Source organism: Podarcis filfolensis, assembly GCF_964270895.1.
Source record: "Podarcis filfolensis genome assembly, chromosome: 10".
In the NCBI taxonomy this organism is placed as follows: Eukaryota; Metazoa; Chordata; class Lepidosauria; order Squamata; family Lacertidae; genus Podarcis; species Podarcis filfolensis.
The window spans coordinates 69,399,981-69,426,225 of NC_139612.1; the positions used below are offsets into that span (position 1 = coordinate 69,399,981).

General features: G+C 45.7%; 1 protein-coding gene across 1 annotated transcript; it reads right to left on the reverse strand.

Annotated features, from left to right (window-relative positions):
* Nucleotides 1–925: 925 nt before the first annotated feature.
* LOC310742961 (neuroepithelial cell-transforming gene 1 protein-like) lies at nt 926–18,146 on the reverse strand. Its single transcript, XM_083572921.1, has 10 exons — nt 17,838–18,146; nt 12,087–12,194; nt 10,508–10,675; nt 9,288–9,350; nt 8,243–8,339; nt 7,258–7,334; nt 6,243–6,500; nt 5,193–5,363; nt 3,743–3,929; nt 926–3,019 (listed from the first exon to the last, which is right to left on the reverse strand). The coding sequence occupies exons 1-10, from the start codon at nt 17,928–17,930 to the stop codon at nt 2,610–2,612; spliced, it is 1,632 nt and encodes a 543-aa protein (XP_083429047.1). The 5' UTR covers nt 17,931–18,146; the 3' UTR covers nt 926–2,609.
* Nucleotides 18,147–26,245: the final 8,099 nt, after the last annotated feature.

Consider the following 26,245-nt stretch of genomic DNA (forward strand, 5'->3'; position numbering starts at 1 on the left):
GCAAGAGGGATTTTTTAAAAATGCAAGTATTTACAGCCAGGTTCCCTTGGACTGTTTGTGTATGCAATGCTAGCTTCTTATTGTGCTGGGAATTGGGGAAGGGTGGTAGTTTAATGGTAGAACTCATGCTTTGCATGTATAAGGTCCCAGAGACAGTTACCAGAATCCTCAGGTAGCACTGCAAAGGTGGACTATTGGTTTGACTCCACATAAGCCAGCTTCCTATGAATGCGCACATTCCCTTACTGTCAACAAGCATTGCTGCCACATCCAGATCACTCAGTCGGATAGAGCATGAGACTCTTAATCTCAGGGCTCTGGGTTCGAGACTCACGCTGGGCAAAAGATTCCTGCCTTGGCAAGCGGCTTGAAATAAATGACCCTTGTGGTCCTTTCCCAGCTCTATAATTCTATGATTCATTTCCCAGCAGCAAAGCCCATATAGCTTGCAAATAGCTCATCCCGACTTTTAATTATGGATGGAGATATTTTTTGAACTAAAACCATCAGCTAGATGAACCTTACTACTTTAGGCCCACAAGAGGCCAATGGACTCAGTAAAGAGACAGATAATCCAGCCTACTGTAAGGGAGTATGTTTCACAAGATAAATATTGTGTGTTTTTTTCAGGTGATGCAGCCTCAAAGCTGCGTGACAGAGCTCACGTCAAGTGCCATTTTGCTTCACTATGTGTTTACTGTCAAAATACAGAAAAGGAACCCTCTCGGGAAAATGAAAGCGATAAGGATAGTACAATATGCACCAACAGGTTTGGGACAGATGTTCCCATTGGGATAGGAACCCAGATATCTGAACCACAGCTGGAGTTAAAAGATGCCAGTGAGATTTCTCTGCTTGACCGGGAGAGCTGGCGATTGATGTGCCTGATAAACCACTCTCACATTAAAGATGAAAGACAAGGAAATATGCAGGAAGTTTTAATTGTACACCACACTTAACACTGTACAAAAACACACACATTTTTACAGAGTCGTTGTGCTTTGGTTGTTTTATTATTTACATTTGTTTCCAGAATTTCATCCCCATTCTAGCTTCTAGCCTGATGGTTCTTCTGCACCAGAAATTCCCCCTCGGGGAAAAAAAAAAGAAAACTTGCAGAACTCGGCTAATTTTTGGAAGTGCTTCAGATGCACTACTAGAAGCGCTCAAAGTTTCTTCCTGCTAGTTTGCGTTACACTAAGGTAAACTGCCCTCCTTCCTTGAAATTGAGGGGGGACGACCTCAAAACCGCAAGTAAGGACTTCACCCATTTCCTTCCTTCTCCTCGCTAACACTACCTCCTACCAAGTCTTGCTACATACACTGTGCCTCCTATTGCTTCCAAATGCACCTTTCTGATGCTCCCCTTCTACAGACCTCATCCCTTTTGTGCTCTCTGTAGTATAATCTCCTCTTTACCTAAACCTTCTGCGACATTCCCTAAGCCTTCTGCGTCCACTGCGATCTGCTTTCAGTAGTTCGGAGTACACAAGGCACTCTATGGGCCTGTGGCCAACCCAAAATGCTACATCAAAACGGACCTCAAATCTTCCCTCCCCGTAAGATTGCCAAACTTGCGGACCACCTAGGTTCTCCTGTACCTTTAAAAGGAAACACAGAATTCTGCTTACACAGCACCTTCTCTCTGCTGAAGTAGAGCTGTTTTAAAGGCACAGGCACCCCAGGTCAGTTTGGGGATGGGGATAAAAACTCTGTTCTCCCATTTTCCCAATGGCTCAAGAACATATGGCTTTGTTTCACCTTGAAAAGTCCTGAACTGGCTTTTAAATATACATAACATACCAACACATGCTCTCTTCTCACACACACACACCCATCAAGTACTTAAAAAAAAAAAAGGAAGAAATCGCCAATTCGGATGTTGAGAAATACAATGAAATCAAAGTACAAAAGTTCTCTACAAATGTATTCAGGTAAAAATAATAATAATAATAAAACAAGATTAAATACTTGGCAGGTCATGTCAATTCACACAAGGAATGTACAACGAACAAACAAAAATTAAGTACAGAATTCCAGTCAGTAAAATGGAAACCTGTTGAACGTGGGAGTCTGTTTCTCTGAGAAATGTGGGTTGCAGGTCTCAGACCACCTTGCTTCTACAGTAAGGGCTGAAATAAACCAGATTTAACAACCTAGGGGGAACTGCATCAATCCGAATCACTCCACAAGCCAAAGAAAACTCAAATTTTAAATAATGAGCATTTTTCCATGTGGAACTGCTGAGAGAGAAATAAAACACTCTTTTAAAGATGGGCCTGCTCTATTTTCTTTGGGAATCAAGCCTCAAAAAATTCACAGCTCCTTGGCAACAGCTGAAGCTTGCTCCAATACGTTCCTCACAGATGCAACGTTTTCAAAACCCACTTTGTAACCCCAAAAATCAGAGTCCTTGCTTTTCAGAACCAGACTCCAGTTCAACAGTGTTTGCTGAAAACCAGTAGCTGCCATCAAAGGAGAACAAAAACACAAACAAAAAGACCACAGACATTTATATTCAGAAGGAGAAACCATCCTCACACTACAGGAAAGAAAATGTACACTTTTTATTTATAAATAAACAGTGGGGAGAAGGGCTTCCAAACCCTTCAAACAAGTGTCTCTTTCCGCTTGCCACTGAGCTGGGCTCTCTCCCTCGTCCTCCGGAGCCCAGAGTGCATCCGGTACGGCTTGGGGTTCTTGGCCTCATCCGCCGCCATGTCCGTGACTGAGCTGCACTCCACGCCGTTCTCGTCCAGCTCCATGTGGAGGCTGCCGGAGAGGGTGGACGGCCTCCTCTTGATTTTGGCACTGGGCACAGAGGGGTTGTTCTCCTCTGCCTCTTCGCTGAGCTCCGGCAGCTCTTTGAGCTCGCAAGGTGCAGCGCTCAGCTGGTAGGGCCCAATGGCCGCCCGGATGCAGTTGAACCACTGTTGCTTGTGGAAGATGTCGTTGGCCTGCAGCGTGTGAGACTGGCCAGGAGCTGGGTCTCGGAAGCGGACCCGGAAGATGTTCTTAGCTGCAGAGGGGGGAAACAAGGGGAGATGTCATCAGAATGGAGCTTCAAGATTGCTGATTGACACGAGTTAACTGAGCAATAAGGACGTGGGTGGCCCTGTGGTCTAAACCATGAAGCCTGGGGCTTGCCGATCAGAAGGTTGGCGGTTCGAATCCTGCCAACCTAGCAGTTTGAAAGCATGTCAAGTGCAAGTAGATAAATAGGTACCACTCCGGCGGGAAGGTAAATGGCATTTCCATGCGCTGCTCTGGTTTGCCAGAAGCAACTTAGTCATGCTGGCCACATGACCTGGAAGCTGTCTGCGGACAAACGCCGGCTCCCTCGGCTAGTAAAGCAAGATGAGCATGCAACCGCAGAGTCGTCCATGACTGAACTTAACAGTCAGGGGTCCCTTTACCTTTCTAACTGAGCAATGGTCATAGAGGTTCGCTTGCCCGACTACTTTGACACATGTTCCTGGGTCAGCCAAAGTCTCCCTCCCAGCTCCCTCCCCCAGAGGTTTTCATTTGCTGAAAGGGTTTCACGAATGTTTGACCTACATCCAAATCATGAGTCACATTCAGGACCAATGCTGATATTTTTTCAGGGCCTGGCAAGTCCCAATCTGGATTTGTGTGGAAGTTTATGCCAAAATCCTCACAAATTCCTGTTAAAGCAAAGACAGCTGCATCCAAGCCAGCCTTCGGACAGAATTGTGAGGATGTGAGCCTATTTGCTTCATACCTTTATCAGAATTGCCAAAGGCACCTCGAAAGGAACCTCCCATTTTCACGTCGCCATCCTGCAAGTCCTCCAGCACCAGGTCCTGAGCGGGTATCGGCTGCCGGTACACTTGGTAAGAATGACGCTCGTTACGTGTCACAGGCCGAGTTAGAACCAAGATATCTTGAAAAAGGAAGACGTAGAGCTTCTGAAGGGGGGGAGGAAAAGCTTTGGTCAAGATCTTAAATTGGAACAAAATACATATATATACATGCTACATGCAGAATTACCGTATTTTTTGCTGTATAAGACTCACTTTTTCCCTCCTAAAAAAGTAAGGGGAAATCTGTGTGCGTCTTATGGAGCGAATGCAGGCTGCACAGCTATCCCAGAAGCCAGAACAGGGAGAGGGATCACTGCTTTCACTGCGCAGCGATCCCTCTTGCTGTTCTGGCTTCTGAGATTCAGAATATTTTTTTTCTTGTTTTCCTCCTCCAAAAACTAGGTGTGTCTTGTGGTCTAGTGCGTCTTATAGAGCAAAAAATACGGTATTAGGCACTTCTCCAGTTGAAAGGATCCAAGGGGCCCTTGCTTGAAAGACCTGCCCAAGGCACAGGAGACTGTGCTGGCAGTCAGAGAAAATGCTCAAGCAAACTGGGTCAGCGGAACAACTCCAAATAAGCACCAGATCTCCATAGGCAGACAACCACGATAACGCTAGAGGATTTGCATTGCCAGAGCAACTAATGATGCAGGGCTGCCAGCCAGGGAGACACAAGATAGTTTTGACTACAAAATAGGTTGAGCTGACCTATGACAAGACGTTTTGCTCATAGCTGGGAGGAAGGCCAAGCAACCCCTTTCAGGTTCCAGCTTCTATTTTTGAGAAGCAGCACCGGCCAAGCTTTTAGAGAGCCGCTTTAGACTCCAAGCTGTCGTCAGTTTTCTTCAAGCCCAAAAGATTACATACTTGGAAGAATCTAAGGGATGCATTACATCACTGGGAGCCCGCAGGAAATACCTCTTGACCCCCCAGCAAAATGCATGCCGTGCTTTCTGTAGTAACTTTATGCTAATTATTTCACAACCATCTGCAACCTGGGCAGATGCCAGCCCTGCTTTCGGTGTCTAAGTGTTGCCTGGTGCCTCTTAATGGGTTCTTTAATGGCCCGGCACCAAAGTCAAGGTCTGGAAAGTGGGGGGAAAGAGGTGCCAATTCTGACACAGCAGAATTGTCTTCTCTTTTAAAAAAGAGAGAACAAATTGAGAGGTAAAAGTGGCAGGTCCTGGGCACTTATTTCTAGAGGGTTAAAAGATGCACCGCCATCAAGAATTTGAGACAGGCCAAGTTCTGGACCATTCCACCCTTTGCTTTAAGGTGGTGCCGTTTCACTCTGCAGTTCCTTGGCAGGTGTCGTGGCTGCAGGATGGGAGCATCTGCAGCATCGCCTCTGTAAAATCAGGTACTTACATGGCCGTTCTTGTTCTTCAGCTCCCCGTGGCAAAGCAGCACTTTGCTCGCTTCGATTCGTGGGTCTCTCTGCTTCTCGTCGAGGTACTCCAGCTTGTCAATGTAATACTGACATTCAGACTCCCCTTTCTTGAAGTTGATGTCAGAGAGGACTCCCTGGATTATGGAGATCTAAAAGCAAAGGGTCCACCAATTAATGCTGCTTGATAACTGAAGTTGGGCAGTGAAATCACAGGCCTCAATACAGGCAATGGATTGAGAAGATACATGGGACAGGGCCTTACTCAACCGAGTAAAGGTAAAGGGACCCCTGACGATTGCCACAACACAAAACAGAAACAGAATGTTCAATTGCTTGAGCCAAGCAGGACTGCCCAAGACGTTTTGGCGCTGGGGTGGAAACTCCAACTAGCATAGAATCTCTTCCACAAGCACACACACAACACACAAAGCAGTTTCCTACAAAACTGCACTGAGGTGAGCAGAAGCTCTAGGAAGAGCACTGCTTTGTGCTTGCAAAGTTCCCAACCCATTTCAATGGGACTTGCGCAGGAGAACTTCCTGGCAGCTGGAACCCCCACGAATCAGACCTCTCCCTTTGCTTTTGTGCCTGGTGTTGGGCCTGCCGCATTTAACAACGTATTTAAAAGAACGTCAACTGGTACTAATTGAGAGGGGCCATTTCCACCTAATCTGATCCATCATTCAACAAACTGCATTTACTTTTTATTGCAAGAAAGAGACAGTTTGTAAGGTGGGACTTGGTTTTAAAAAGGTACTTTACTATGGAAAGAAGATTCCGATTAAACATCAGGAAGAACTTTCTGACAGTAAGTGCTGTTTGACAGTGGAACAGACTCACTCGGAAGGTGGTGGACTCTCCTTCACCGGAGGGTTTTAAGGAAAGGTTGGATGGCCATATGTCATGGATGCTTTAGCTGAGATTCCTGCATTGCGGGGGGCTGGACTAGATGACCCTTGGGGTTCCCTTTCAACTCTACAATCATTAATATATTAGAAGCTCTGTGCAGAGAATCCCGAGGCACTTACTGCTTCTTCCAGAATCTGAACGTCGGGGTGATCGTTGGGTGTATGCCTCAGGATTTCCTTCAGGAGGAGAGGGTACTTGACCAAGCGACTCCGAGGGATGTCCAGAAAGCTCCAGAGGTCCAGCTTGCGGCTGAAAGGAGATTCAAGGCAACGCTGGAGGAAGTCCTGGACCCGGCGGTCTTGCTTCTTCTGGTCCAGGAGGGCTTTAGCTGCCAGCTGGTTGCTGCAATAGGCCTTGTACGCATTCAGTCCTGGTAGCTAGAATAGAAGATGCAACAACATTTGTAAACTGCTGCTTCAGAACTGCTGCCCCCTCCCCACTTGAATGAGTCAGGCAATCTGCTAGGTGCTCTACAGTGTAGATATGAATGTGAGGAATTCCAATTATGCAGCTCCCACTGTGAAGAATATAGCAGGGGGAGAAGAAAGCAAGGGGCACATTCCAAAGCCAATTCCTCTGGAGTTCATAGCTGCCTTTTGGTTAAGTGAAGCCCATCTACCCTCATGTGAAGATCTTCAAAAGTTCAAAACTTCAAGAGAGGACTTATGAACTCCATCATATACCATACTTTTTGAGCCTGGAGTGCTAATATACCTGTCACATCTCTTTGTTCACAGTTGCAGTGTACAAAGTTTCTTTTAGCACGGTTTATTTCAAGTGTCCAGGTTACTTCATGTAGGTTATCTCAGTAACCCTTACACAACAGCCCTGTGAGTTAGGTTACTATCATTCTCATGTTGTAAATGAGTAACTGAGGCTGGGAGGAGGCGAATAACGTGAGAAGCAGGCCTCAGATGTTTCTTGTCATTGCACATCTCAAATTAACTGGCAAGCAACCAGACAGAAATGCAAGTCAATTCGGCTTGAAAAGTTCATTATGCAAATGAAATCCAGAGCAACACACATCAGCTTAATTATAGGATCTCATGACTTTCCAAAGCCAATGTTCCCATGAATTTTGGATGGTTGATCTCCCGTAATGAACAGAGGGAGAGCGATCCGAGGGTTACTCACCCATTTCACAAGAATGGGTCCAATTTGCTCCACTGTCCCATCTGGCCTTGTCGCTTCCCCCAGCCTGGCCAGAAAGTCTGCAAGATAAACACAAAAGGGGATTAGTACCAGGATACTCTTCTCAACATACACATTTTTTTTAAAATTCACATTTAAAACAGTAATTAACGCAAGTGCAGAGTGCTGGGGATGACGTTCAAAGCCTTCCACCTATGCGCCACAGAGAATGCTTCTTCTCATGTGGCTTTAGATCTGCAGAAAAACCCTGCTCCACATCGCAGAAGAGGTCTGCCGGAGGAGCTGGCCAGCCCTTCTCTCTGCAGTGGCACTCAGTGGCACTTGCTGGTGGGTGTATGAAACAGCCCTCGTCACGGACAATTTACAGTCAGGTAAAAACCTGATTGGACGCGGGTGGCGCTGTGGGTTAAACCACAGAGCCTAGGACTTGCTGATCTAGAAGGTCGGCGGTTCGAATCCCCATGACTGGGTGAGATCCCGTTGCTTAGTCCCAGCTCCTGCCAACCTAGCAGTTCGAAAGCACGTCAAAGTGCAAGTAGATAAATAGGTACCGCTCCGGCGGGAAGGTAAACGGCATTTCCGTGCGCTGCTCTGATTCGCCAGAAGCGGCTTAGTCATGCTGGCTACATGACATGGAAGCTGTGCGCCGGCTCCCTCGGCCAATAAAGCGAGATGAGCGCCGCAACCCCAGAGTCAGCCACGACTGGACCTAATGGTCAGGGGTCCCTTTACCTTTTAAAAACCTGAAGCTTTCAGAAACCTGAAGCTTTTGCCATAGGCAGCCCTGTGCTGTCTGCACATGGAATTTTATGTGAGTATTTTGTGGCAGATGCGTTATGGTTTTAACATTTTATAGGCTGGTTTTTCGAGCTACTTTGATGTGACGGGCAGAGAATGTGGCATGTTTGCATGAATTCATGAGTGCTGGAGGTGTTTTTTTTTTGGAGGTAGGGGTGGAGAAGCTCACCTTCATGCAAAGGGATATAGGAATCCAAGTCGCCAAAGATGTGAGTGAGCTCTTCTTCAGACATGATGGACAGCTTCAGCATGGGGTCATGGTAAGCCTGTCAACAAGAAAGGATGGGAAATTACAAAAAAATAAAAATAAAAATAAAAAACAGCTTGACATGGCATTGCAGTGCAGCTGCACAGTTTGGAGTGGGGAAAAGGGTAGTGACAGAGCCGTATCTCAATGGTAGAGCACATGCGTCACACACAGATGCTTCCAGGTTCAGTCCCCAGCACTGGTCTCCAAGGAGATCTGGGAAAGACTCAAACACCAGAGCGCCACTGCCAGTAAGTGGCGACGAGGCCGAGGGTCTGATTCATTATATGGGCAGCCTCCTATGGGAATTTCCATCCAACAGGATTGCGACCTCCAGGCAGCTGAAGCAAGAGCTCCCAGAGCACTTTGTGTCTGCGGGATTCACTGCCCACAAAAAGGGCAGGTGCACTTGCTGACTGTCCGGCTGGGAAGGGCAGGTGAGCCTATAGCTGAGTTCTCTCCTCTTACACCTTCTCCCCTCCCAAATGCTATAGCTGCAATTCCTGCATTGCAGGGGGTTGGACTAGATGACCATTTCTAAACCACTTTGTGTTTTTAAGAAAAAATCTCAAAGCAGCTTGCTGCACGTTAATGGTATATCCTGCCACAAAGGTGCTGCTTTGAGATTTTTTCTTAAAAACATAAAGTGGCATAGAAATGAAAATATTATTTATTATTATTATTATTATTATTATTATTATTATTATTATTATTATTATTATTAAAATTACCGTGTGACTTATTTCACTGAAAAACAGAAATTGGCACAGGAGCAACCAGCACAACTGCTTCCACAAGGAATACATTTCTCCAGTGACCTTTAATGGAACGAGCAAAGTCCAGGAAGTCTGAGGCCTAATCCAGTATATCCAGTGCATTTAACCGTTGCAAAGTGGGGGGTGGGGAGCTAACAAATATATTGATTTGCAGTGTCATCAATATAAAGCAAGCAGAGAAAGATACTAACCTTTCTGGCAAGCTTCAGGTCCTCAATCAAATCCTGCTCACCCCGAGACATTTCGTAGATCGCCTGCGAACAAAAAGTGGGGGAAATATCAGAACTGTCTCCATTTTATTGCCCTAGAAATAACAGCTGCTGAAGTAAAAAATGTACCACTTCCGGGTTTCGGAGGTTTTGCTGACCACAGACTATTCCACTAGCCAGTTATGTCGAAGCAGCAGCAAAGTAGCAGCCAATCTAGCCCCACCTGCATAGCCCAAACCGTTTTGATCAAGAAGCCAGCCTCTCTGCAGCCCAAAAGGGGGGAAGCTCAACTGTTGAGCTGCATCCACCCACCTGGGCTTAAGGGCCAAAACGGAAGGGAAAGGCTTGAATCATTGCTGAGAAAAGTAAACTCCTTGTCATGAAAGGAGGCTTTGAAGCTGCGAGATCATGCCAAATCAAACACTGGGACGCGTTAGACTTCAGTGTGAAGTGCTGAACTCACCCAGAGGGCTGAACTTTGGCCCTCTTTTTTTCATTTGCTGCTTCAGTCATTTGTATTAATGCATAACTTTGGTCTGGATCATCATGAGTCACAAAGCTGGCGTTTCAGAATTAATCATTTTTTAATGCCCAATATGAAGTATATTGTCTCCCATGTTGGGGCCTTGGCCAGGGGGGATGTATTATCAGTCAAGATTTGGAGGGGAAATTTAATCTGTTTTTTAAGGAATGTGGCGGGACAGAAGCACCTTCATTTTGGAGAAGAGAGCAGTTCTTCAAAACTCTTCCGCCACTATCTTCTACACACTGAACAACTGAGGCTTCCTCCCTTTCCCGTCCTCCCCCCCCCCACAAGCTGCATCACAGAAATGCAAAACCAGAGAGCACACTATTTATGCAATCTTCTTCTCATGTATCTACTTGCCCAGTTCCTTTGCCTTAGTCCAGGCAGCAAAGTAATGCATTCTGCAGATCTGGGGATATGGTGGTGGCAGGAGGTTAGCTGTCATACATGGGGGGCTGGAAACATGATTGCTGCCTCCTGAACACTGGGTGCTTCTCTTTACACTGCCGACAGGTCGTCTTAACACGCCTCCGGAGACCATGAGGACTTAGAAACATATTGCTCTTTTCCCTCTCAAACAACAGCCAAGATGCTCAGAAATCCCAATTCAGTGCTGAATTCTAACAGCCCCATCCGTCTGGGGCTGGCTGTTGGGGTTGCCCCACTGGAGGCATACCTCTTGGCGCTTGATTTCTTTGGTGCTCAGCGTCTCTTTCATGTTGACATCCAACGTCTCGGACCAAAGCACACTGTTTCTTCTCTTCGGTGGCGTGGGGGCAGCTGACCGGCTGCACAGTTTCTGAGCGCTGCCTGGAGATTTGCTCTCGCCGCGAAGAGAGAACGACTGCAGGACAACAGGGTGGGGGAAGGAGATGGTTTGCATTCAGTCGTGAACCTTAGGAACTTAGGTGTATTTTAACAGACGCTGTACAGAAAAACAGCCGCGAGGCATTTCATGCCAACCAGGGATGTTGCACAGCCCAGCAAACTGTGTGCATGAGCACAAACACCGCAACAAAGTCCTGGTCAATGCAACAGCCTCTTGAAGAATGCCTGTGGAAATATCCTTAAGATCAGGCCCACATAATCTGTCACAAACCCACTCATGCAAGCCAAAGGCAGCTGCATGCTAAGGAAGTGACAAATAGGTGAGTTGTCAAGTACCTAGCAGAACGCCATGCCCTGGAGGTGGAATCCAAATTGCGCAGGCCTGCCTCAAGAAACTTCACCCTTAATGGCTTCAGCAACCAGGGTGTGTGTGTAGCTAATCCAGGCACCACGGAGCCTTGAGAGATCTAATTTGCCAATGCCCTCTTTTGCTCAACCCTCCCCCTTCCCATACTACAGATTTTGGATAGCTGGAGAGGGTTGGGGTTAAGCAGGCTGAGAATCTGGTTTCAAGTACATAAATAGTGTAATTCTACCTCTCCCAGCTCTGGTAACATTAACAAGCCATGGGAGCTGTGTTCTTTGTGGCTTGAAACAGCACTAGCATCCAGAGCAAGGAGTATTTACACAGTTGGGGTGGATGGTATATCTTACATGACAGGCTTCGCTGAGGTCACGTTTCTATTATGAACAGCCGGGTAAACTCAGACTGTAGCACATGCTGCAGTATGTCACATGCAGCCATCAAGTGTTGGCACAGGCGGCAATCTAATGCCCACCCCCCTGCACATTGGCCTCAGTTTATAGGCTGCTCCTTATAAAACTGCACCAAGGTCTTGACTGGGCCATCTCTCCACAATTATCTGCAAAAGTCATCACGGTGAAAAGAATTCTGCATCCAAAAGCATGCAAATTTCATTTGTTCCAATGACTTGCTTATAGGTTTGTGCAGAAATGTGGACTACAAGGCAGTTAGGACACAAAATGCCAGTTGGTATGTGGAAAAACTGAATTAAAATATTTGTGGGGAGGAAAAATTCTAAATCCAAGTTCTGCAACTGTAAGAACTGAGCAAGTTTCTATGTCCCCCTCACCCTGTGGTTTCACTAGAGGTGCTTGGAGACTGGAGAAGAGAAGGAAGACAAAGAAGCCTTCCATGCCCTCAAACATCCACTTCAATTTCCCCCCTCTGGACCCATGAGGACTATAAACTTGCTCATTTTAAAAAGTAAAAAGAGGAATATGAGGCTCGGTTCTGCAGGCTGCAGAAATCCTTTCTTCAGCAGAACTGTGGGTAATACTTACTCCATAGTCACCCCCTCCCAACAATTGCAACATCAAACCCACACGTTTATCTACTCTCTTACCTGTATTGTCTGTCCAAATCTTCGCACTGCACCATTTCTCACAGGAGAAATCAGGTTTGCCAAGGAGGTGACCCGAGCCAGAGGTCGGACGCGCTTATTGCTAGGCTCCTGCAAACAGATGAGAGAACAAGTTGTACTGACTGTTTACTCAAGACTTAGTGCGCTGACAGTGTCCAGACTCTCTTGGAGGAAGGGGATAAGGACTGCACAGAGCATCAAGGCACCCAATCCCAAAGCACACAAGCCCCATCAAAAGACAAATATATTTTGTTTAAAGACTAAAGTTATAACCATAGTACAAACCAATTGCTCAGGTTAGCAAGAAGCAAGAATAACAAAGTCCACTATAGCTGGAACAAACAAAGTTGTTTTCAGGGCCAACTTTTTTTTGGCCTGTCCCCCAGGGAGAATGAGGTGTGAGGTTTTTTTCTGACTCTTAAGTAAGACAGGCCACCACAGCAAAGTACATGAATAAAGGAAGAGACCAGCTATCTAATGAGAGGTGTGGAAGAAGGAAGAGTGTCTCTGCCCTGGAAGATGACTCCAGTTTGCTAGCAGCTTGCTCACACATAGGTTTGTGTGTCACTGGCAGTCACCTCCTGTGTATCACTACAGATGTGTTGCTACCACTGCCAGGCAATGTGCTGGAGGCAGAGAGCAGGGATACATCCTTGCACTCCTATGCCTCTCTCAGAAAGACACTCAGATTCCCAAAGCAAGAACAAGGCACAACTGTGCATTGAGAGAGAGAGGGATGTTCAAAGGCCTGAACTAAAGAGAAATAGGCTGCTCAAATACCTTAGGGCTGCATAGCTGAGGTCTGTGTCATTGCTAGGGCTGACTTTCAAGAGATAATGGCTTAAGGTATTGTAAAAGTCTGTCCCAAAACAGTAACTGCACTTTGAAGTTGCAAGACAGGGATTCCCCCTCCCTTGGAAATACAATCGTGATCTCATCAAACTTCCCTCCCAGTACTTTTGATTTAGGCTATCAGTTCCAACCCAGCTTCCCTTCCCCAATTGATTTCAAGCCCTTGGGCAGAATCCTGTTGCTTTGTCAGTTTTGGTACAGCACCCACAATCGCAGTGGCCTTCTACACTTTTATTTTCGATGGGGAACTGACAGGATGCCGTAATTTTACAAGAAGCCAGAGCAGAAGGCAACCCCGTCACAAGACTGCATTGTCAGCCGGCTCTACTTCACACTAGAAAAGGGTCAAGTTCGTTTGATGTTTTCAATCCAGGAGATTTCTCCCTAGAGAAACCAGAAAGGTGGAAGCTATTGCCATGGGGATTTAAAGTGGGACCAACTTCATTCTTAGGTGCACAGATAGTAATGGTTGTTGGGGTTGGGAAATTACACATGCTGCACAGAGGAAGTGGTAGGACTAAAAAAGGAGAAGGACTGAGTCGGTCGGGCTTTACTGTCATGTCCAGGAGTGACGATTCAGAAATAGCTCTGCTGAAGTCAGTAAAGCACAGCCCTGGAGAGCAGCAATGCTTTGCTCTCCCATTAAGATACCAATGAACACAGAGGAATGATGTCATGAATTCCACAGAAGGGGAGGGGTTTGGCAGAGTGCAGGATCCACTTTCAAGGTGAAGCAAGGAACATGCACATCGACAGCCCTTCTGACAGAGGAAAGCCCCATCATTGCTTGCTTGCAGTTTCATAATGTATCTCATTGGGGGAGGGGGGAATGAACACACACAAAAAATCTACAGTATGTGAAATTGTTTTATATAGCTTTTATTGTTAAATCGCTTGGAGTTGTTTCATAGGAAGCAATGCACACAAAAAAAGAAATAAATAAAAGTATGCCATTTTCATGTCCATGGGTGTATGCAGAACTCCTTTCATACAGACCTGCTAGGTCACCAAAACTCATGACAGATAAGCATGTTTCCTGTTTTATTTGTTCTTGCGGTTAAAGACGTGAAAGCAGGGTGCTGTTATTTCCAGTTCGCATATGTTGAACAGAGGCTTGGGAGACAAGAGACTCGCCAGTGAATCTAACCTGTTTACTTTGCCCAAGATGCAAGATTTCGGCTACAGCCTAAAGACCAGCTCCTCCCACTGTGTCTAGCCCAGAGAACAGCAGGTTGGGGTTGGGTCTGGGAGTGCCCCATTTGCCTCACTGTATAGCCTTGGGCAAGTCACTCTTCCTCATGTAAATGTTGTGTGCAACAACTATCTGAAAGGGGTACTGCCACTATAAAACCCTCTGTAAATAAAATACTATATTAATGACTTAGATGGATGAAGCCAACTTAAGTTTGCACTAAAAAAGAGGAGGTGGTGCACATATTCCCCCCACATTTGCTCAATGTGGAATGTATTATGGTGGGTGCTTTAGTTTGTGAGCCAAAAAGGTAGACTAGACATTGATTCTTTTAAAAAATAAGCAAAAAGTGATGATAAAAAAACCAAGAAGAATGAGTTTTTCACGGTGGCTTCTACATTCTTTAGGCACTACAATGCATTCCACAGCTGTGCTGCAACTTGATATTTCAAGTGGAGAGTAAGGAAAAGGTTTACATGGGTATATGCTGAATTCAGCACTGTAAAATAAGGTGGAAGAGGAGCACCCAGAGAAGCTAGAGCTTTCAGAGGAAAAACTAAGAACTGGCAGGCAAGCTCCTTTTCTCAAGGGCCTGTTACAGGCATGTATCACAGCACCATGCTGTTGGTGTGTACATTAAGTTTTCAGATGCCTGTATAGTACAGCACTGCCAATGTGAAGCACACACATGTGGCAAGGCTGGCAAAAAAAAAACCCCTTTTTTACAGAGCACAAAGGATTCCACACACACACTCCCAATAGGCTTAGGTTGCCACTCAACATCTTGGCAATTTCATTCCAAATCAGAGAGACACTGGGCAGAAACAAAACTGATTTTCTTCAGATTGGGGGGAGAGGAACTTCCCCTCTCTCCTAATTTTCTTTAGCCTTAAAAAAAGGAACAACAGCCCTTTTAGACAATTATTGCTCTTCTGGAAACCTCTGTGAACAGGCAGACTGCATACATTTTCAGTTCACTGCTCTCACACCAAAATAGTTCACCAAGTATTTTTAAATTGTCTTTTGAGCAATTTGTTCATTGTTCCTGATGGGAGATTGGGAGGCAAGCTTAGAGTTTCGGAGTTGCAGCAATGGAGAGCATGACTGAACCAGTTTTTCAAGTTGTGAATTTTAAAGAGAGCATTATCTGGCATCCTTGCCTGCTCTCATGTAGAAAATAGCCTTCACACTTCAGCACAGAAGCAAGCAAAGAAGAGAATATAAAATATTCTTCCAGAGGCATCTTTTGCTTTAGAAAACAAATCAGTCACGTTCAGATGAAACCTTTGAACTGAACCTGAATGCCTCCCAGGCAAGCAAGTCCAAATGCTGAGAACACCTGGGAAACATAGGCTTTCAGTTAATGCCAAATGAGATGTGAGCTGAAGAGCTCAGGGGCACAGGTTTTATACCAGCTGCCTGGGAGAAGAAGCTGACACTTGATAGCCACATCTGGAAATTCACTTCTAAGACTAAAGTCTGATCCCACAATGTGCTTCTGTTTGTAGTTAGATATCCATTGGAACAGACCATGTAGGTGGTTCCTCAGCACTCATCCAAAGGTGCTCATCTGACAGTCGTTTCTCTCCACCATTTTGCCATATCCAGGGTAACAAAGGATTTAGGACTATGCAGCTGTTCATCTCTGAACCCAATAGAGAAACTACAAGGTTTCTCTGGAAGCAGAAACTCTTTTCTGTCACACATTTATGACTTAGACATAAACCCTATAAACATGCTGGTGAATCAATAAAGAATCTGACTTAACCTCCACTCCTCAAAACATCACCGACATCTAATTTATGGAGTCTCTTTCATCAAGTCAAGATGTTAATCCTAAACGCCTGTGTGTACATTTCTAATGGCATTATCTGTTTGGCAAGAAGAGAAGCAGCTCACTACATCTATTAATATCCACTTTAGGAAAGTTATGGCAATATCCCAAATTAAGACAGGTTAACAAATGGCAAAGAGACACACCCTGTTGTCTTCAATTCAGCCATCTCAGGCAGTACATCCAAGCTGCGTTCAAGACCTATATAACCTGTCAGGACTCACAGTACTGAACCTTCAGGTTGGCAGATAACATAAAAACGGTTTTTTGCCCTGTCCTCCTAAATTAATACATGGAACATCCAGACAGACAAATAAAGGCAAGCTTACTGAGAAATATCCTGAAGTTTGCTTTCAGTTGGTATATTTCACCTCCACAGCTGCCAAAAATCCTTGCGTGTGTCGCACCAGAATGTTTAGACTCAACTTCCAAGTTCTGCCTTATTAAAGCCGAACTGTTGAATCATAAAGAAACCAACTATGCTTCCGGACAGGATGTCATATGTCACAAGGCCTCACTTATAGCAGTCTTCACTTTTGAGTTCTCATAATTCCCACCATCCCACCAGAAGACACCTTGAGGTATGCATTTCAGCAGGATTAAAGTACTTTCGTTATGCCTCATATCACCGTCCATACAAGCAATAATCCTGTAGGAATGTCTTGGAGACCAATTTACTCAACAGTAAGGGAAATGCCATTAAAGTGTACAACTAAGCACCCACAATGGAGCTTGATCCCCTGAAAAATGCATACCCAAACAAGTAACCCTACTGGCAGTCAATGAAGTACTGCAACTCATTTGTTGCTTACTCCATTGCAGAATACATACACACAACATCACAAGATTGGGAGGTGGGCGGAATTAATGTAAAAGAGGAACAAGCCATGCTAAACTCAGAAGGTTGCGGGGAGAGGAGAGAATGAGCAACCAAATTCCACTGACAAATGGCTCAGTTGCTTCAGGTTCCTTAAATGGTAAACGGATGGAGGGGGGGGGAGCTTATTTCTCTTTTTTGTAATCATTTTTATTAAGTTTCCAATTTTACATTTCAAAACAAACATTTTACAAACTTTAGAATATCCAAAGACTTCCCTCCTCCTCCTTCCATGGTTCATGTCTTTGTCAACATGCAACTTTAGAGAACATGCATAATATTTTAGGACTATACAGTCCTGCCTCCTCAACATCGTTGCTGTAAGCAGTCCCTCCCTCTTAATAAATAAAGCAGGGTCAATGCCTAGACCTCAACAAATACCCAAAGGGTTTCAACACACCCCAGCAGCTTCCTTTTAACAGGAAAGGCATGAGACGCACACTTGGCACCCTAATTAAGGAGTTCAGAACTGCCTGCCGCAATTACACCTTTCCTTAACAGCGCCCAGCTGTAAGAGAAGCTTTTCCTGAAAGGGCTGTGTTAAGTCATGCTTAGCTAGCAGCTTCAAATAAAGTATGCAAGACACAAAAGTACAAATAGTACTACTCTCTACTCACTGACTCACACCTTAGCCTACGGAGAGCAACCCAGACACTCCGACGGTTTTCACTCTCTTTTTGCACCTCTCCCAGCAAGCTGACGGCATTTCTACAGGACTTCCACGTTTGCCTGCTACAGGTGACTTCATTTCAGTCATTTTTAAACAGGCAGGTTTAGGAGCAAGGTGCCAAACAAATCAACGCTTCCAGCTCTTACACGCGCAGCGTAATCCCTTGAAGGCTTACTCTGAAGCAAACCTCCTTCTGCTGAAAAGAGCGGACTTTGGGCAGCGCTTTGGGCAACTATGCAGAACCGTGCCACTTAAGAAAACCCTTTATCGTTCTTCCGATTGCTTAAGGCTTTTTACGCACGCCTTACCTCTTGTTCCCTGAAAGACTGGTTCTGCGCATCTATCACCCGAATAGTCCGCTTAATGGGGAGCAGCCCCCCGGCGTCATCGTGCGCCACCATAGCCCCTCTTCTTTTCCAAGGCTTCCTCGTGGTTTGTGCCGACTGTAATCCGCCCTCCCCACCCCTGATACTGCGAGCGAGGCGGTTACTCGGGCACGATCTGCCCCTCGCCGTGCTCTGAGCTCTGCTGGGGCTGCAGCAACAGCTCCATCCCACTTCCAGGTGACTCACGCAGACGCGCTCTGAGCCAGCGGCTCCGAGGAGAGCAGTCCAAGAGGCAGTGGGCGGAGCGTAAGAGCGGGCTGGTGGGCGGGGCTTCCTGGCGCCCGGGAGCCATTGGCTAGCCCGCGGCTAAGGGGCCCGCCCAGCCGTCTCAGGTTCCCCACGGCAGGGGAGAACCGGCGCTGGACCACTGGGCTGGAGCCCCCTGTAGGAGGTATCCTGAACCGTCGCAGCACCAAGGGAGACTGGCTTTGCGTGTACAGCCCTCCCACCTTCTCTTCAGACGTTTGCCTTGCACAGGAGGACGCCAAGGGAAGGCTAGCGTGTTCTCCTAACTTGCAACAAACTGTCAGTATTGACACCCGCGCACCCTGGAAACGTAGGAAGAAATTAAACTCTAAATGCTGAGATCAGAAGCCTTTGCAAAACCGCTGAAATTGGTCGACGCGATCCCGAGGAATAAGCTTGCAAACCCCATGCATGTTTTACCGAGCGGCGCTTACTTGCAAGTAAACGGGCTTAACTTGTGAATCGCAGAAACAAAGGCTGCGAGCCTAACCGTGTCTACTCGTAAGTAAATTATTGAATCCAGTGCGGCTCACTTCCGGAAAACGGAATTAGGTTTGCAACCTAACCGGCAAAATAAATGCACGGGATCGCGGCCGGGTAACCCGATCCAGTGCATGCTTTCGCAGAAGTAAGTTCCGCCAAGATCCGTCGCACTTTACTCCCAAAGTAGGTTTCACAGGGTGTACTGCACACATACTTGAGGGTTAATTTCCGAGTTAACATGCATACGGTCGGGTTGCACAACGGCAATCCTATGCACGTTTACTTCAGAGTAAACCACGCTGAACCCCCAGCAAAAGTCAAGTTGCACAGCAGCAAAAGGATGCACGTATCTGGAAGGAAACCCTACCGGTGGCTGTGGGATTTGCTTCTGAGCAAACAAGCATAGACTCAGGTCAAAGATTTATTGCTTAAACAATGAGACTTCGCAAGTAAGTAAACAAGAGTCGTGGCACTTTGCGGGAGGCGGAACAAGCTACGCAGATCGCTCTTTGCAAGAGGAATTTGCGGAGGCGTCAGGTTTCTCACCTCTGCGCGACAAGTGACACCTGCTAAAATGCCTGCTTTTAACACGACGTTTTTGCATCCTTCACACCTGGGTTATTCCTATTTTCCCTGCGTGGCACGTTTGATGCAGCTTTATCGGAACTGTTTGGGAGGGACTCGCTAGAAATCTAGAGCGTCTCTATAAAAATGAGCTTTAATTTACTGTATGTGCAAGTATTCTTAAGAGTGCAGCAACAAGCTCCGCAAGCAAATGCTAATTCCAAAGTAACTGAAGTTCAAGCACAGCACTTGTGCAGCTTAGGGGAAATTTGAGGCTGCACTTTTGGGAACACTTCCTGGGGAACAACTCCACGTCAGATCAGCTTCTGAATAGTATAACAGGACTGATGAACCTTGCTCAGACCAAGGTTTGCATTCCTTTGGGGGCAAACTAGGGGTGTGCGGCATATGCCAGTGGTGGGTGGGACCAGAAGCAAAAGTGGGCAAGGCAACTAATGTAAATTTTACCTTTGTCCAGGCGGCTGCTTTCTGCACACACCCCTCTCTGTCGTCTACCCAGGCAGGCGAGAGGCATTATCGGAGTTCAGGATGCATCCCAGCTTGGGAAAAGATGGGCGTGGCCTGGGGAGAGTTTTAAGGACCAGGCAAAGAGGCCACATTTGTTTCCCAGGTCTGAGGTGGCCCACCCCTGGTGTATAGGGCTGGGCTGAAAGATAATCAGATGCTAAAGACAACAAGGCTTCTTCCTGTATCTTTAATAGTGAAGGCTAAGTGGGAATTTTAGCAGGTGATTGGTTTTTTTCTCACTCCCGGGGGGTGGGGTGGGGCAGGGCAGCTGCATCTGCATCTGCATCTGCACCAATCACCTCTTCTGCCCCACCCTGACCCTTGAGACAAGCCCCGCCTTCCTTTGCATGTAAAAGGTAATGGTAAAGGGACCCCTGACCATTAGGTCCAGTCGTGGCCGACTCTGGGGTTGCAACACTCATCTCGCTTTATTGGCCGAAGGAGCCGGCGTACAGCTTCCGGGTCATGTGGCCAGCATGACTAAGCCGCTTCTAGCGAACCAGAGCAGCGCATGGAAACGCCGTTTACCTTCCCGCCGGAGCGGTACCTATTGATCTACTTGCACTTTGATGTGCTTTCGAACTGCTAGGTGGGCAGGAGCAGGGACCGAGTAATGGGAGCTCACCCCGTCGCAGGGATTCGAACCGCCGACCTTCTGATCAGCAAGTCCTAGGCTCTGTGGTTTAACCCACAGCGCCACCCGCATCCCTTATCCTTTGCATGTAGCAGCCCCTAAATGTGTTTATGAGCCAGTGTGATGTTGCTAGACTTTGACAAGCAAGAAGGCATGGGTTCAAATCCCTGCTAAAGTCGCAAAGTTCACTATGTGATCTGCGGCCAATTGCCCAACTTAACCTAACAGGACTGTTATGAGGATTAAACAGGGGGACTGACTGGGGGGAATCATGTGGGTGGTGATGCTCCAACCACCTTAGAGGAAGGCGAGGTACAGATGCGATGGCTAAAACTGAGTTAAATAGCACAACTCTAGTGACTTAACGGAGCTTACTCCTGAGAAAGTAGTTCAAGGATTTCAAACTGTGTGTGTCTACACCTTTATCAGATCTGAACCTTGTGGAGCCACACGTGCATTGATCACCTGACATCAGGCAATTGAACTTGAGGACTCCTGAGTGCCCAGATTTAAAGGCACCAGAGGCTTTGGTTTTACTGCCCATGAGGTGAAGGGCAGTAGCCAAAGCTTTCCTTAGCATAATACATATACTGTACAGTAGTATCATATCCCAATTCTCAATCTGTTGGATTAAACAGATTTTGACCCCAATCTCATGCCTTGGCCCATTTCTACAGTGCCAGAGTAATTATGCACCCAGGTCTTAAAACGAAAGACGTGAAGCAACTCCCTTCACATCTCAACAGGATTTGTAGCCTAGTAAAGATGCTCAAGGCTCACAATATTCAACCAATCTGTAGCTCACACCTGTGCATGATTATTCAAGGGGGAAATCCCACCGAGTTCTATGGGATTTATTCACACGTGTGTGTATTAGACTGCAGCCTTGCAACATGGTTTTTCTTGTATGGACATTATCCTCTGCTGCTAGAACCTTCAGCTTTTCTCTCAAAACTAGATAACAATTATTTGTTTTAGATTAGACAGCTTCCTTAGGTGTTCAAATATTCAAGATTTGCAAAACCCACATGGAATAAGAAAGAGGGCAAAACCAACTAAGATGTTGTGACATTTTCTCTTGCAGCAAAGCAGCTATGTGCTACAGTTTTTCTTAATGAAACTGGAACCCCTGATTAATATATCCTGCATTCCACATTCTTTGTTCTCAAAGCAGCCCCAGCCAGCCAGCAAACTGGATATGTTAACATCCTCTGTTTTATTTTCTGCTGTAAACAACTGTGCTTGCTGTAGGGATTAAAAAAAAAACCTACAAAAATCCAAACCTCAGGATGGTCCAAGGCAGGAAATAAATTCAGTTATTGTGGATATGTGCTAAACATTACAGCCATTCTGTGCAGATGCCCACATTTCAAGCCCTTTCCCCTACATTGCTCCCTTACTTGAAAATAAGAGTCAACCCCAAACATTTTGCTTGCTTTAAGGAGTGTGGCAATGTGCATCTTTCAGATTGTTCAGGGCTGAGTGACCCATAGCTGGTCCTCAGCACCCTCTGCAACATTAAAAGGGAACTCAAGGCAGGGGGGCAAAGTTCAGATGAAGCAGCTGTTTCAGTGGTATGCATGGGCATAGCAAGGATTTATGTTGGGGGGCAGAACCTCAGTTAAGTGTTTTTATTGATTTGCTTGATTTGGGAGGGGCAGCTGCCCCCCTGAACCCTCTTGGCTACGCCCTTGGTGGTACCTGAAATATTTCACATGGCTTGTGAAGTTAGATTGATCCTGGACTGAAAGAACTTATCTTAGTGGCTCCCTCTGGAGGCCATGGGTCCACCAGAGGGGAGAATGTTGTTTCTACACTTAGGGGATACTTTCTGAACTTTCGGGTGGACACCACTTACACGGAGCTGCTCTGTGACTCTTGTTCTAGAAGCCAACATGACTGCATTTGCACTACTGCTTTTGAATTAAGCAGAACTCTTCATTCTTTTTAATGAGAAAGGCTAACTTCCTCCTCCGCCTCCTCTCTACAATCTAGAACAGGCTCCCCCAACCTGGTACCTCCAGATGTTTTGGACTACCATCAAATCCAGACAGCACAGCAAAAACAGCCAGAAGGCGCAGGCTGGGGAAGGCTGCTCAAGAACGTATTATTTTACTCATTTTGCATCTCAAGATCACACAAGCATCGCTGTAATAACAGCTCATCTGTTTTCCAGTAATTCTCCCCACCCCTACCCCCCAATCCCATCTTCAGTGCATTCAGTTCCTAATAAAATCTGTGTCAAACAGGGTCAAAGAACTGGTCCTATATTTAAGTATTTTAAAAGGATGGAGGAAGTTCTCGTGAAACTGAGAGGGGCGGGGCAGAGGAAACACCCTAAGCATCCAGCTGGGCTCTTTTTAATTAATGAAGGTTCTCAATTTTTGGCCTTCCCCAAAGTAATGAGAAGATGTAGGGCAAGCCCTTCCAAGGTGTAAATAAACCCACATTAAAGCTTAATTAAAAGGTGGTGGACAGCAAGGGTTTAGATTATGGTCAAAATAAGGAGCACCTGATGCGATCACGGAAAAGCAAACCGCCATTGCTTTCTCGGGGATTATTTAGACAGAAGCTTGATTAGAATTTGCAGTCCACCCCTATGCATACTTGCCCAGAAGTAAATTTCACTGAATTTGTTTGTGAAGGGACTGTAGAGAATGTAAGGACACAGGAAAGAATGTAGCAAGCTGCCCACTACCGAGTTAGACCATTAGTTGATCTAGCTCAGCATTACCGTATTTTTCGCTCTATAAGACGCACCAGACCACAAGACGCACCTAGTTTTTGGAGGAGGAAAACAAGAAAAAAAAATATTCTGCATCTCAGAAGACAGAACAGCAAGAGGGATCGCTGCGCAGTGAAAGCAGCAATCCCTCTTGCTGTTCTGGCTTCTGGGATAGCTGTGCAGCCTCCATTTGCTCCATAAGACGCACACACATTTCCCCTTACTTTTTAGGAGGGAAAAAGTGAGTCTTAATAGAGCAAAAAATACAGTATCTACATTGGCAGCAGCTCCCCAGCGTTTCAGACAAGGCTCTCTCCCAGCCTCCATGGAAGATGCCATGAATTGAACCTGGGACCTTCTGCATGTAAGGCAGATGTTCTCCCACTAAGCCATGGCCCTTCCCTGATGTAGAGGTCCTTCTAGCCGAAAGGATCTCAGCTACCATGGATGGGAAAGAACTCTGCTGGAGCCTTTGGAGAGCCACTGCCAGTCCGAGTAGACAGTACTGGGCTAGAGGACAGTGGTCCGCTGCAGTAAGATGGCAGGGGCCACAAAGTAGGGCTTGCATCTAAATAAATAGGCACAGGATTGAAGCCTTAAGCTGGGTCTTCCTGTGCTGTTCCTCCTTCACCATAGCAAAAGAGGCAAGGGAGCACCTTCAAACCAAAGAATAGTGGGAAATACTTATACCAGCATCACATGCTATCCTATTGGCACACCAGCAGTACAGATCCAGTTATTTATTTGTGTAGGAGCATGTAGTCAATACACAATTTTGCCCCCAGTTTAGTTAAGTTTCTTTTTCGGCTTGGTCAACCCCTCAGACTCCATTGCTTTGAAAAAGGGAGTGAGCAACTTGAGATTGTTTGTATAGCTGCAAAGTGTTAGGGGCTATAAACCCGTTTCAATCGTATTCGCAATTATTTCAAGGAGATCAAGGGGCAGATGAATGGCACAGCTTTCACAAGTGACACAGGGTCTCACAGGTGCCATTTCTCTTTCTCCATGTGATTTTTTTCTTGCTCTCAGGAAGCTAGATTAAAGGTATGAAAATTTCAGCTTCTACTATGAAAGTTTGACAACAGGTATGAGAGAAAACACACCCATTCTCTTGAGTTACTTCAGTTTCATTTATTTCAGCTTTTCATCTGTGCCATTCTGGCTTAGAGCAGGTAACAGCTTAAAATCAACAACAATAACAACAATAACACAACAACAACATCCTTCAGAAAAGGCATTACCTAAAGAATAAGGTTCTTTTCCCCGTCTTCAGGGTCACACTTTGGTAACCCTTAGGAGGAACATATAATAAGGGGATAATAGCAAACGACCTCACAGAGCAGTCATTAATATTCTCAGTAATGTATATTCTCTAAACAATCACAAGACATGCAATATAAAAGCTAAGTAAATAGGTTTTGGATGCAGTGCACTTGTATTGACTATATGTGCTGGTGTTGCTTTAGTTTTCAAAGGAAAATTGTTTCAGGTGGATTTGGAAATGCAATAATTTTGGAAAGGAACCATATCAAACTTTGTTCCCAGTTCTGAAACACAATTACCGCCCCAGCATTCATTCCAGCATCACTCTCACTACACTTCTTTGCTAGGCTTCCCTCCCACCCACATAAATCCCTGTTCCAAGTTATCTACTTCAATCTAGTGATAGGGATGAGAGAATGAGACAACTGAGCCTTAGACTCTCATACTTCTTTCTTCCTTTCTATGTGAGGGGAGGAGGTTAAACTCTTGTACTTCTAAGTTTGTGTCAAACCATAGCTTTGACACAAAATCATGGCTTGCCTCTGCCTCATGAGGATGAAATGATAAGCTATGGTTCAAGTCTGGAGTCTTCCCATCACATCAAAAAGAAGAGTGAAGAGTGTATGAAACTAAGGTTCTTATCTGTTTATTTTTAACAAATTAGCATGGTGTATAAATTGAGCCTATTGCTGGATCCTTGCCCCCCAACCCGGCCCCACATAACAGGCCCAGTTGTACAGGAAACCAGTAGAATATCTTGTATAGGAGCCTTTTTCTATTATATAAATTATATATTTTCGTTACCCCATCTCAAACTATTTGCTATTTTTAAAAAGAGCATATTACTTTAAAAACTCACTTCAAAGGACCAGGTAGACATCAAGGAGCTGTTCTAATCGTACTGGTTCTTCAGATGCTCAAGAAATCACCACATTTTCCCGTCAGCCAAAACATCCTCTGGTGGGCAGGAGATCATCACATCGCAAGATTTGTACAGCTAGTCTCTAAAGAGAGTCCCAAAGATATCCACAGCACAAACATCTAGCCAACAGAAAGGCTAGCACAGCAATGTAAATGTGGTGAAGAAAAAGACAGAGCTACTAGCAGAAGAGCAGCTCTATGGAGTCACACAGGAACTTGTCATTAAGTAATTAGTGTTAATTACCTAATACAATGAACTGGTGTTCTGCCTCTTAAACATGCTTGGCAATGGATTATGTAAGCGTGGGCATATTTTGTGGATGTGAAGTGTTTTCTTGTTACCAAGGGCCTTGGTATGGAAGAACTGTTCCTGACCTGGGATTTGCCAATGCTGGCCAACTTTCACCTACCCAAATGCTCCAAGCTCATACTTAAATGAAACTACCACATGATCAATGTTAGTTGAACTGCAAAGGAGCCCTAATCTATTGTGACACAATCTTTTGCCCCTGGGAGGTATAAGAGGTGCTGAAAAATCCTTTGCAGCCTGTGAAGTGCCTTGGGAGGGGACAGCCGGTGATGATTTAATGCTGCAGGGTACACACAGGCAGGTATAAGTAAGTGGATGTGATGATTCTCTGCAAAGGCATTTATGGAACTAATCACATGTGGACAATCTCCAGGCATGAGCAATAAGAGGCTCTTGCAAGCATGATGGTGGGGGTGGGGAATGCGTTGTTCCTCCCTAGCTGTGGCTCCAATGTGCAGTTATTACATTTTGAATTACTATTCCCCCAAGGAGTTCAGCATGGCATGCATGTTCTATCCACCCCCTCTTATGGAGTAGGTTAGGCTGAGTAGCCCAAGATCACTTAAGTAGGTTTTGGACTCTACATTTCCCAACACTTGTTTAACCACTACACACACTGACCCCTGTTTACTCAGAAACAGAGAACGAACAATCAA